Consider the following 11,889-nt stretch of genomic DNA (forward strand, 5'->3'; position numbering starts at 1 on the left):
TGACTCATCCTCTAAAGTCAAGTGATGAGGCACATAGAACGATTAGAGAAAAATGCTTAAGTAGCCCATTCATATTAGTCTTATCATTATGGTCCCCTCACAGACAATGAATCACTTCTAACTGAATAAAGAAGTCAGAATTGCATTAACCTAAATGAAGGAGGTTGATGTGATAATCCCGCTTTAGAAACCAACTGGCCCCCGTGACCATGTAAAAAAATTGGCTTGCCTGTTGGATTAATGTTTGAAATGATACTGCTCAATCATGATGCTAATGTTTTAAACACACATTACATCTGCATTAGAATGGGTCTTGTTGGTGACAGACTTTATAGTGTCACACTGACCTCTAGTGGATAAAGGTGGTTAAAGCACACTGACAGTTAACTGTGATGGTTGGTGTTGTGCTGCCCTCCTGCTTTGAAAAGTAACTCACGGATCTGAATGTAGTTTTTTTTTTATGGTGCCTCCATGTTTAAAAAATGCAGCAGAAGTGCCCTATGGATGCCGCTATTATGAAAACATGATAAAAGTGCCCTGTCAGTGGAGAAAACACACCATATGCTGCCCTTATATGCCAGAAAAACAGTTGGCATCTTTGAGGCTTTGCACTTTAACTAGTCTGAGGCAAAAAGCATTGTTGGAGCCTCCTTCGCACCAACCTTATTCACTTGTTTCTACAGACATTTAACCAATGGCTAGAAGTGCAGTGTGAATTGGATGTAACTCAGAGTTGTGTGAACAGGGATTTAAGTTATCCACGGTTCAGCTGTCAACCCAGAGCTAAGTACATGTTGTGTGGAAAAGCTCTTATGTGCCTCTAAATAGTTAAACAGTATAGGTCCATGTTTTTTGTAGTCGTCACATCACATGACAATGTTAATCTTGCTTGACTCTGCCGCTGTGTGTGTGGATCTTGAGATGTCAGGAACAGTCTGGAGCTCAGGGTTGGGCAATAGCAGATCATATGTGATTGGTGTTACGTAATCACTTCATAACTACATCATAACTACGGCCTAGACAAAAATGTGCAGTGAGACTCTAGTTACACTGTCAAAAAAAAATCTGTGTCTCACATGTTGTTGAATACACACAGTGCAGCGGTAGTTTGTGGCAGTAGGCCTGCTGTTTGTCAGGGTAAATAAATTAATGCGGAATGTAGAAAATGTACTTTATCCGCATTGATTAAATGCATTGTAAAAAGAAATCAAATAACATTGTCAAGAAATAGCAGTTTTGACATTATGACGTCTATTGTGTTGCAGAGATAACTTCTGGAGTTAGCATGCTACCAGCTAGCCCCGTCCTGGTCCAACGCTCCTTTGCTAGCGGTGTGAACATCAACACTTCCATAGTTCTCCCTCTGGCCCACTAACTGAGCTAACCAGCTAATTGCCACAACAGTAAGCAGCAGTTGGTGGTAACTCCAGTGACATAATTTCCCCCCCGATTTGTTTCGAGTATGAGTTCAACAGGTGGCCAGTTTTCACATATTGCACCTTTAAAAAGAACAATAACATTCATGGAGCTCAAATTTGCTCATTTGTATCTTTTTTTTTGTATAAGCTGCAATATGTTCAATGTTTGATGTTAAGGTGACAGTAAATACAATTCCATGAGATTTGTATTCAGTAGCAGACTGCATTTGAAAGTAATCCGACCCCACTCTTGCTGGAGCTTTCTGGAAGGGACAGCACAGGTGCTATATCTGGCACCAGCAGCCCTCAACAGGCTCACGCTACACACCACGCTGAGGAGCAGCAGGGGAAGAGACAGTGAACTGCGCCACTGACACTCATTTACAAATGACGGAAACTCAGAGGTAAGTAGGTTTTGGCCCAATTATTCTCCAGACACTTCTATTATTACCTGGAACTATAATTTTTTTCAGAACTTGTCTGCATTTAGCTTCATTTTCACCCGACAATGCTACCAAAATCACAGGCGGCCGAAGCCGCATGATCAGAGGCGCCTGGTGCTCGCTAACAATGACAGTTTTCTGATGTCTGCATGCCACCACAGCGTGTTTCATCCTTTTGCCATCTGCTCCCTGCTGTTCCATTCACCCTCTGTCTGAGATGCCACTGTTCTGTTTGGCCTCAGGCCCCTCTTTCTGCACCATTCTTTTTAAATGTAAACTCATGTGTCAATGCAGGCCCTCCACTCCTCTGCTTTCAGCCAATGTAGCAATGTTCCATTCTAAGAATAGAAAGGCCTCAGTCGTCCTCTGGTTAGCAGGAGACAAGCTATGTTTGAGTAGTGGACATGCTCTCTACAGTTTTATTCTTATTCTAACTTAATTAGGGTACAAATCATATACTTGAGAAATGCTGAACCAGTGCATGACTCATTTTGATTTAATGCATGAGTGAATGCAGATTGTATTGTGAATTCCTGCTGCTAACCATTAACAAATGATAATGTTTCTGTTACTTTATACAATCTGTCCTCAACCCTAACCCAGTCAAACTGATCGCCACGTATTAAACATGAATAAAGTTGAAATGATGTAACTCCAACCATAACTCCATGCTAATAAATAGTGTACGACATTAACTGTGAATTAATCCCCCATAACTGATCATTTATTAATAATGAACTATTCACATGAAGCATAGTAACTTGAAAAGAACGTGAATTCTCTCCATGCATCAGTGACATTATCTACATCTTCAAGCTCTTGCACAAATCTCAAAAGTGGTGCTTGCTAACGTTGTTAGCTTAGCTAAGATCTAGACTTAGAAGAGAGTGGAAGTAACATCTTTTCAAATAACTCAACACTTAATGTATGGAGCCATTTTTTTTTTTTTTTAATGTTTTGTTTTGTTTTATTTACCTCAAAAACAATTCCCCGTCTAATTCAGTTCTTTAGGAGTATGCTGCCATGCTGTTCTGTGAAGCTCCAGAGAGGATTTGTTGACTAGAAAAGTCGGTGATCTCAGGGGGTTGATGATGACAGAATCTTCATTTTTTTTTTTTTGTGAACTGTTCCTTTAAACATTTATTAAAGGCAGGCAACAGGACCTCATTATACACCCTGTCTTCATTCATACATCAAATCATCATGAATTGTGCGTTAGTTAAGCATTATTCAGGTATATGATTTGATTGATTTGATTTGAAGCCATTGGTGATGCCACTTCACTATCATCCAAATTACTAACAAGATTCTGCTCAAGAGTTTTGTTGTATTCTATCTCGTCTAAGAATGTTATCCTCTTCTTGTATTTGTCTCTCTAGAGCTGGTCTGGAGACCAAGGCTAAACCCATGGCCTACCGGTCTCAAAAAGAGATGTTTGAGAAGATGGAGGATTCTTTTAAAATCTGTGCATACTGCGAAAAGCGGCCAAATCAGCTTTCAAACCCACAGAGTCTGAAACGCTGTGGCAGGTAAAAAAGAACCCAACCCGCAAGATCTCAACCGGCAGGCCTGAACAGCCGAGATATTCCTTCATCGAAGTTAGTGATTTTACGATCACAGGTCTCTCCCTCCTGTCTGTGCACAGATGTCTAAATGTTTACTACTGCCGCAAAGAATGTCAGAAGGATGACTGGTCCAGACACAAGAAGTTCTGCTCACAGCTGCGTCTAGTTGCCATTGACAGAGTTGTGGAATGGCTTCTGTTCAGAGGTAAAGCGTATATGAAAGAAAAATAAAAAAGTGAGGTCATGTGAGAAAAGGACATTTACAAAAACCCATCCAATGTCTTTACTTCTATTAAACTAGCAAACTAATTGAATTGTTTTTCTACCCTCAGAGGATCGTCCATTCCGGACAGAAAAATGGTCAAAGCCCGAGTCTGAGGTCAAAGGCTGGGATGACTGGCTCGAGATGCAGGGAGATCTCACAGCTCGCCTCGATCCCATCTTAAATGGAGTGAACATGAAAGACTTGTGGACCAACGCTGGCAGGCCTCGGCCTGACGACGACGACCTGAGGAAGTCACTCTGGAGGGTCTGCAGTGAGTTCTTCTCCAGGCCGCTGACCATCGCCTGGGGGATGAGGCTGTTTGGCCTTAAACCTTATTCCAAACCTCTCACCATTCACCTGGTGGGAGCAGGCACCAGTGAGACCATGGGAGCTAGGCGGACTGACTATGACGAGCTGAACAACATGTTCCCCGGACACCAGGGTATCGAGATAGTCATGGTGGGACCGGAGGTGGTGGACGGCCCCATCGTGAGGCCTCCTCTGAGGGCGTTTGGGCCCAAGAAGAACGTCTACATCAGCGCATACAAGGGCCTCTACCACGAGTTCTGGGAGGAGCTGGTGGAGAAAGAGGAAGCAGCCAAACCGGACCTGGTTGTTGGATTTAACCCTGGTGAGAACATTTTTTTCCCCATTACACAAACATACAATCCCAAACCCACTTTAAACTCTAAAACCTGAGCAAGCTAAATTCACTACCGAGAGGAAGTTTCTTGTTCGGATTGAACTCTTTATGACATTGTTTCCCTTTCCATGTTTTTGTGTCCAGGATTTGATGCCAGTCAGGGCCTGGATCAGGGCTGGCTTCCAACACTACTGCTCCTCAGGGATTATGACATTCCTTCTCTTTTCACTGCTCTCAGGTGAATGATGCAGAATAGTAGCCGCACACATGGTGGAATACCTCACCACTCAGTTGCAGTACTTGATAGTAACTAAGTACATTTACTCAAGCTCTGTGCTTCATTTTCATTTTCTGCTGCTTTCTACTTCTACTTCAATAGATTTAAGAGGGAAATATTGTACTTTGTAACCCACTATATTCTTTCAGAACTTCTTCAGAACAACACATGATCAGATTGTAAAACATGAATCCTTCTACAACACCGGGGGTAAAAGTGGGTAGGGATGATTACCGGCTGTAAAGCCTTCCTGTCCTGGGTTGTGCTCGAACCATGCCAGTTTGTGATGTTTCCGGTCGGGATTCTATTTTATTGCTCATCTTTTGATGTTGCCAAGCATTTATCTCTAGAATTTATCCTTCTTAAGTTTCCTTAGGAAGTAGAGAGAGATTTCATTAGAGTGTTATTTGCAGGGTTTGTGTGAAGACTGAGCGGGGGGCAGTGGATATGGCACCCTCTGTGGATCTGTTGTCTGTTGGGCAATAAAAAGATACATTTAAAGAATATCTAAAGTATTATTATGATAATTTGATTGATTTAATTAATTTAACAGAGGAGTAGTATAATAATGGAGTATTTTTATTGTATTGTAAATGAGTCCAACATTGCAGAATTATGAAAAATGGCAGGAAATAATTCCAATTGAAACACAATAAGGCATTTCAGATTACAGGTTACACTAAAGTAATCAGATCATAAATGACGTGGGGGAAAGAAGCGGAAATGAATCTTTATTAATCTTGAAATAATATCCAACAGTTACTGTAGATGAATACATGACTATTGTGGCTATTTCTCTTGTATATAAAGTAACTGGAATTGGTTACAGCAAATATGCAGTTTTTCACCATTTATATGCACGTTCAGATCAGGCAATATATAATCAATGATCTATAATCCGTAATTGGTAAAAAAAAATTTTGTACTGTTTTTTATTCCCTTCAGCTCCCCAAACTTTCATTCAATTTAACCATGGGCAGTTTACACATTGGCACACTGGCATTGATTACTGAGTATTTGCATTGCTGCACTGGATGCTACACAAGCGTGTGAGAGTATGCAAATATACCAACTGTCTGATAAATGTGTTGACCAAGCTCCCACTTCATCTCTTCACCTCTCACTTACTGTTCATCTGAATCCCCCCGTATCGTGTGTGACGTGTGTCGTCCTCCGTCTGCAGTGAGACAGAGATGACGTACTCCCTGCAGATCCTGCTGGAGCTGGAGATGGACATGAAGGGGAGCGGAGCCAACCCCTTCACGTCGCTGAAGCCAGAATTGGTGGGCTCATGTCCCAACAGCCCCCCCGTCTACTGCAACTCCCACTACTTCTGTTTTCAGGGTCTGCTGGAGACCGTGGAGTTTGAGGACCCAGAGGAGGCCTGAAGGAGCAGATTTTAATAGATTTTTTCATTGTTTTTGAATGCTTGTGTTTTCTAATATTTTATTCATATTATAACATTTAAAAAATATATTCAACAAATAGTGTGTAAATCCATATGTATGATTTCTAAAAACTAGTTGGTATAACAGCTAGGAATGTTTGCTATGACATTTGCATTCACTATCTCACTTTCATCTAACGGTCAGTCTGTTTTGAGATTTGAATATTCGTTCTAGGAACTATTGTTGCATTAGCAGAGAGGCAATAAAGCTGTGTAGACATAATCAAATGTCGACAATAAACACTTTGAAATTGTTAAACAGACTGCGTTGTCCACTCTGGTTTAAACACAACTTTTATTCTCTTCCTTTTTTCAAATCACACAAAATAAACCTCCAGTCATTTGAATTAGTCAAGACATAGCAAAAAACACAAATGACAAGCACCCTTTGTATCATCATCAAAACGCTAACATTTCACATAACTGTTGGCGACATACAGCTTCTGTCCCTTGAATATCTTTGTCAGTAAACTAATTCACTTCTAAGGAGGCAAAAAAAATCTGTGTTTTCCTAATCTTGAATTTCTAGCGAGATTTGAAGGATAAAACCAAATCCACGATATATAAAACCAGATTGACACTGGCCCCTATCACAACAGTGTTAATGTCTGCAAAGGAACATTTGTTACAGGTGTAAGGGTTGTAGTTGTGGCGTCGGTAACCAAAGACGGCCCAAAGAATGACAGCGAGTAGGTACGACAGCACCGCCACGATGTTGACCACGAGCTCCATCAAGCTCAGCCCGAATGGGACCAGACACCGCAGCAGTTTAAGCAGATTGAGAACTATGATGACCACAGTGAGCAGGAGGCAAACAGCAAACACAATGATGCTGCATATCATCCCAAAAGGGCGGTAGAACCATTCGGCATTTACAAAGTGATCAGTGGCGGCAGTGATGATGATACAAGCCAGGAAGGCTTCTGACGTGCGGAGACTTCCTCTCAGGCTGCACAGGTAGCCGCTTGGAAACGTCTTATTATGCATCACAGCGTCGATCAGGAAGCAAACAGTTGCAACCAGAGAGGTGATGAAACACAGTATGCTGCTGATGCAGGTGAGGCAGACAAAAACAGCTGCGAAGATGATGGTGGCTGAGGTGATCATCTCGGCGCACAGAGTGGTCAGCCCGCAGGTCAGGCCGGCCCAGTCTGGGAGGATGGGGGCCATGAGGATCTGCCACTTTAAGGCCTCCATCACGGTCACCACCACGGGCACGACGATGCAGAAAACCCACACGAACTCGCACCAGATGCCCCATGGACTCACCATCCTGCCTCTGAAGATGACTATGATGAGAGTCAGAGCGCTGAAGATTATTTCCAAGAGGCGTAAAATGCCCTGACAGCCCTTGAATGGACCACACATGATGAGATCAAGATGTCAAAAATCAGGATGCAAAAATCTCACCCAAACTTACTCTGCAGGATAAACTGCGCTAATAACCACGAACCTCCTCTCTCCTCTTCCTAGTTCTGCTTGATCTCATATTGACACAGAACATTATATGATGGGGAGGCACCGTTAACACACGTCCCTTTATTCAAATTTCCTGACCCATGAATTGCCCTACAGACTATCAGTGTGTTTTCCACGAAGGTCCAAAGTGGAAAGGAGACTTTCACGACAGGTTGACTGGGGGAACACCAGGTATGTTGTCCTGGGGCTGGGGTCATGAGAGGGCCCTGAAAGTCTCTTTAACCCTTCAAATAATGCGCTGTGAGGGCCTTTAGAGATCACCTTGTCCTGGGCATGGGCAGGACTATTGGCAGTGCTGCTTTCTAGTATACGGTATGTTGTCTTACTGCCTCTATACATGCTGTTCGTAAAGGTGTCCAGGACACAAGTTTTTAGGCCTGTGGCTAGCTAGTTAGCAAGCTAACCTCGTTAGATATCTCAGGTCTTTGACATGACCTCAGGACTGTTATTTTAATCACATTCTGTTTGTAATTTGTGTTAATTTTAAACCAACACTCTTACATATTGACCCTTTTAAGACAAGCTCTTTCAATTCATGTCTATATTTCTATAACAAAAAAAATTTCTTCAGTATTCTGCAAGCAAACATATTCAGAGAGACTTACACCATCAGATAAAATGTACTCCCTTATGTGATTAAAATCAGTATATCTAAAAAATATTCTGCAGCCTTTTCTTTCAGCTTTCCTCTCTGTTGCCTCTGTCTTCCAAGGCTCTTCTGCATGACGTGAACTGAAATGGATTTCTTTTACCATAACCAGATTCAACATTAAAGTCGTACCTTGAAATCCAATCACAAACTCACTATTACATATCAAACATTTCTTCATGACTTGTTCCAACATAAATAGGCATAGACACGCTATCACTCCGTCTATTTCACACACACATATCATTCCAGCCTTTTTATCTGCAACTAAAAAAATGAGGTCACAAGTGCACCTTTATCAGAGTGTCACTCTATTACCGTTGCACATCCATCACTGTCTGTGGCTGACAGATCCCGGCAAACACATTATAGATAGATTCATTCATGTGTAATCTCATTTTCAAACAGACGTATTGCAACACTTTTTACATCAATCTATATTCATTGGCAGGGACGTATATGCAGTTTGTATTTGATATCATAGCAACACATAAGGAAATACACACAACACATTAGTTATTTTAGATGTAATTATACAGTGTACATTAAAGTTTTCATTGAATCACTAATAACCTGCCGAAAAATGTATATGCAAAACATATAAAAGAGTGCAACCAGAAAAAAGTAGTTATGTTTATTCGTTATCACCATGGCAACAATTTGGCCTTTTTTCTCGCCTCTTATTTTTCTTTGGTCAGCCTGACGCTAACCTGTTTGATAACATTGTCTATGTTACAATCATATGTAGGAGGAGACATATTTTTTCATTTTCAGGTTCACCATTTTATTTTGGGTTACTATGGAATAGGTTTACATGCTTTGAGGCTCAAAACCGTCATTGCGTTGATGTGAAATCAGTTTATCCAGTACTGTGGCACACGCTCTATCTCTTTAAGCCTCCCGGATAACCAGTCTGCTCTGATTGGTCAGCTAAAACATGCATGACCCAGCGCTGCTAACAACAACAGATCAGCTGTGGGAAATCAATTTTTATGGGCTAAATTGGCCATTAGGCAGACAAGGTTTTAAAAGCACTATTTAAACTAGGAATCCTCGAATTAGCTAGGAAACTTAGCACGAACACGCTTGTTTGTTTTATTGCTATGGGAAGAAATGTTGAGCATCGATCTTACAGTTTAAAGACACAGTATGAAAATTCTGCCATTATGGGGTCAAAACAATAACAAAAGATGGTGCTTGATGATGTCATAAAATAGGGTGGGATCATGGGAGCTGTTGTCTTCATTGTTTAACAACCAAAATTGCTGATAAAAATGAATAAATATGCTCTATTATGAGCAAGCGATAAACAAAAGTATTTAGTGTAGTGGCTAGCAACTTGCTAGTTTGCTGCCTTCCTTAATGATTATCTGTCGTGTCTTCATGTTTCCCTGGAAGTTAGGACAACTGGAGACAGTGAAGGCAATATGATGACCACATGTTGAATGAAATTATAGATTGGGATAATATAGATACACAGCTCAACAAAATATACAGCTTAACATACATGTCTCATCGTTTTTATACATTTAATGCAGCAATGTTAAATATTATGCCTTTAAAGGTGCAACATGTAAGAACTGACTACCTGTCGAGTTCAAAACAAATAGGGGGGCAGCATATCACTAGAGTGATCGCCAACTGCCAACTGCTAACTGCTACTAGCTGCCGTTAGCTGTGCAGCCAGCATTCGGGACGGAGAGTTTGGATTTCCGCAGGAATGTTGGTGTTTTCACCACCAGCACACAAGTTATACACCAGGACAGGTAGGGGGCTGCCTGGTTAGCACTGCTAACTTTACTAAACATATATCTTTCCAACACAAGACATGAAGGTCGGAACTGTTATTTTCGTTGTGTTGCTAATTCTAATTTCTGAATTTTCTCAACTCCAATTCTTACATATTGTACCTTTAAAGGTCAAAGGGTTTTAAAAAGTTTAGGTGCGTTTAAAGCCACAGATACCAAGCAGGGTAAAAACGAGGTCCACTACGAAAAGAATTAGATTGACATATGTCATGAAGGCAACCATGAACTGTATGGCCCAGATACAGTAGCTGGGTGGACAGTCACTGGGACGAGGGTTGTTTCTGAACATAAAAATGGGCCACATGATAGCAGCAAATATGTACAGGACAACAGAGACGACCAGAAAGATAAACACAAATCTGTCCAGGTTGAAGGGCAAACACGTTTTCAGTTTCTTAAGGATGTTGGTGGCTATGATCAGTGGCAGGATGGGGAAAGGAATGATATATGCTATGACACACAGGATCAGGGCCAGCTTATCTCTGTAACCAGTCAGTGAAATAAAGATCATGCAGCTCACAAACGCCTCCAAAACCTTCCAGAAACCAGGCAGAGCAGCCAGGTAGACCCCTTTCTTCTTGTCCAGGAATTTGTCCTTCAGCACTTCCAGAGCGTAGACAAAGCCACACAAGAACGCAAATATAGTCACAATCCAGCCGTACAGGCATTTCAGGCAGGCATAGAAATTGGCGTAGGTGATAGCAACGGAGACGGTCATGAGCGTGGAGGACATGGCCATCCCTGTGGTGAAATCATCCCAGTTCATGCAAAACATATTGAGTATGATATCCAGCTTAAACATCTCAATAAGGGTGATGACGAGGGTCATGATGGGGCAGAAGGCCCAGGTGAACATGGCGTAGATCCAGTAGGTATGGCTGCTCCCTCCTCTGATGCCCGCAAGCACGAAGGTGACCAGAGACAGGATGATCTGAGCCATGTGCAGCCCGCCTCGGCCGGATAACAGAGTGGAAGGAGTAAACACTGCCTTGGACACGGTGTCCTTAATATCATCAATAATTCCCATCTTTGAATGAGTTGCAGAGCAGCTGGAACACCTTTGCTTTGTACGTTCTCCTCGACAGCTGCTGATGTGTGTTGTCCGTTGCTTTACTCACTTCCAGCTCCACTTCCAGCCTTTACTGCCTTTCTGGTTTGCATAATATTCATGAAATTGACTGTGTGTGGAGATAAATTTCTGTTGCAGGAGATATGATGGAACTAGAATGTTTCGCTGTTGAATGCATGACAATGTAAAGCCATTATTTCAACGAGGACATAGTTACAGAACTAATCAATTTTTTGTTTAAGAAAACACAAGATGCATCACACACAAGACAGGGTGAAGAGTGGTGTTCTGGTTTTCCACTTATCTTGGTATAAGCTCTCTGTTTGACTATGTGGTCCTGGGGCCGGGGTCATGAGAGGGCCCAGAAAGGCCCTTTAAAACAAATAATGCGCTGTGAGGGCCTTTGGAGATCATCTTGTCCTTGGCACGAGCAGGACGATTGGCAGCCCTGCTTTCGAATGTACTTTATGTTGTCTTACTGCCTTCAGTACATACACTCAGAAATGTCATGTGTTCCTGGAGTTAAATGTTTGAGCTTCACTGTGCAGAGTTTGACACCACTGGGAGAAAGATCTTCAAGCCCGGGGCTAGCTGGTTATCATGCTAACTTCAGTCGATATCTTTGCAAACACAATGCGCAGTGTTTGACACATTAATACAATCTTACATATTTGCCCCTTTATAAAGACTTATGTTCTTCAAATTCATGTCTATATTTCCATCAACAAGAAATGTTTCTTCAGTGATTTATTCTGCAGGCAAAACATATTCAGAATCCAGCACCACCAAATTAAATTTACTCCCCTATGTGATTCCAATCAGTCAA

At 41.7% G+C, this 11,889-nt stretch overlaps 3 protein-coding genes across 3 annotated transcripts; 1 reads left to right on the forward strand and 2 right to left on the reverse strand.

Moving 5' to 3' along the window:
• Positions 1 to 1,715: 1,715 nt before the first annotated feature.
• Positions 1,716 to 6,317, forward strand: LOC115570764 (putative protein MSS51 homolog, mitochondrial). Its single transcript, XM_030399467.1, has 6 exons — positions 1,716 to 1,822; positions 3,241 to 3,390; positions 3,507 to 3,631; positions 3,759 to 4,322; positions 4,479 to 4,572; positions 5,795 to 6,317. The coding sequence occupies exons 1-6, from the start codon at positions 1,806 to 1,808 to the stop codon at positions 5,997 to 5,999; spliced, it is 1,155 nt and encodes a 384-aa protein (XP_030255327.1). The 5' UTR covers positions 1,716 to 1,805; the 3' UTR covers positions 6,000 to 6,317.
• A 17-nt stretch (positions 6,318 to 6,334) lies between these two features.
• LOC115570766 (myeloid-associated differentiation marker-like protein 2) lies at positions 6,335 to 7,516 on the reverse strand. The gene has a single exon (XM_030399468.1). It carries the CDS (start codon positions 7,424 to 7,426, stop codon positions 6,584 to 6,586), a length of 843 nt encoding a protein of 280 aa, XP_030255328.1. The 5' UTR covers positions 7,427 to 7,516; the 3' UTR covers positions 6,335 to 6,583.
• A 2,608-nt stretch (positions 7,517 to 10,124) lies between these two features.
• Positions 10,125 to 11,021, reverse strand: LOC115570819 (myeloid-associated differentiation marker-like protein 2). Its single transcript, XM_030399578.1, has one exon. It carries the CDS (start codon positions 11,019 to 11,021, stop codon positions 10,125 to 10,127), a length of 897 nt encoding a protein of 298 aa, XP_030255438.1.
• Positions 11,022 to 11,889: the final 868 nt, after the last annotated feature.

Source organism: Sparus aurata, chromosome 20, assembly GCF_900880675.1.
Source record: "Sparus aurata chromosome 20, fSpaAur1.1, whole genome shotgun sequence".
NCBI lineage: Eukaryota > Metazoa > Chordata > Actinopteri > Spariformes > Sparidae > Sparus > Sparus aurata.

Coding starts and splice junctions, on each gene's coding strand:
- LOC115570764 (XM_030399467.1), top strand. Junction 3,632..3,758: donor GGAATGGCTTCTGTTCAGAG/GTAAAGCGTATA, acceptor TTCTACCCTCAG/AGGATCGTCCATTCCGGACA. Junction 4,573..5,794: donor TCTCTTTTCACTGCTCTCAG/GTGAATGATGCA, acceptor CTCCGTCTGCAG/TGAGACAGAGATGACGTACT.
- LOC115570819 (XM_030399578.1), bottom strand. CDS start 11,021: ATGGGAATTATTGATGATATTAAGGACACCGTGTCCAAGGCAGTGTTT.
- LOC115570766 (XM_030399468.1), bottom strand. CDS start 7,426: ATGTGTGGTCCATTCAAGGGCTGTCAGGGCATTTTACGCCTCTTGGAA.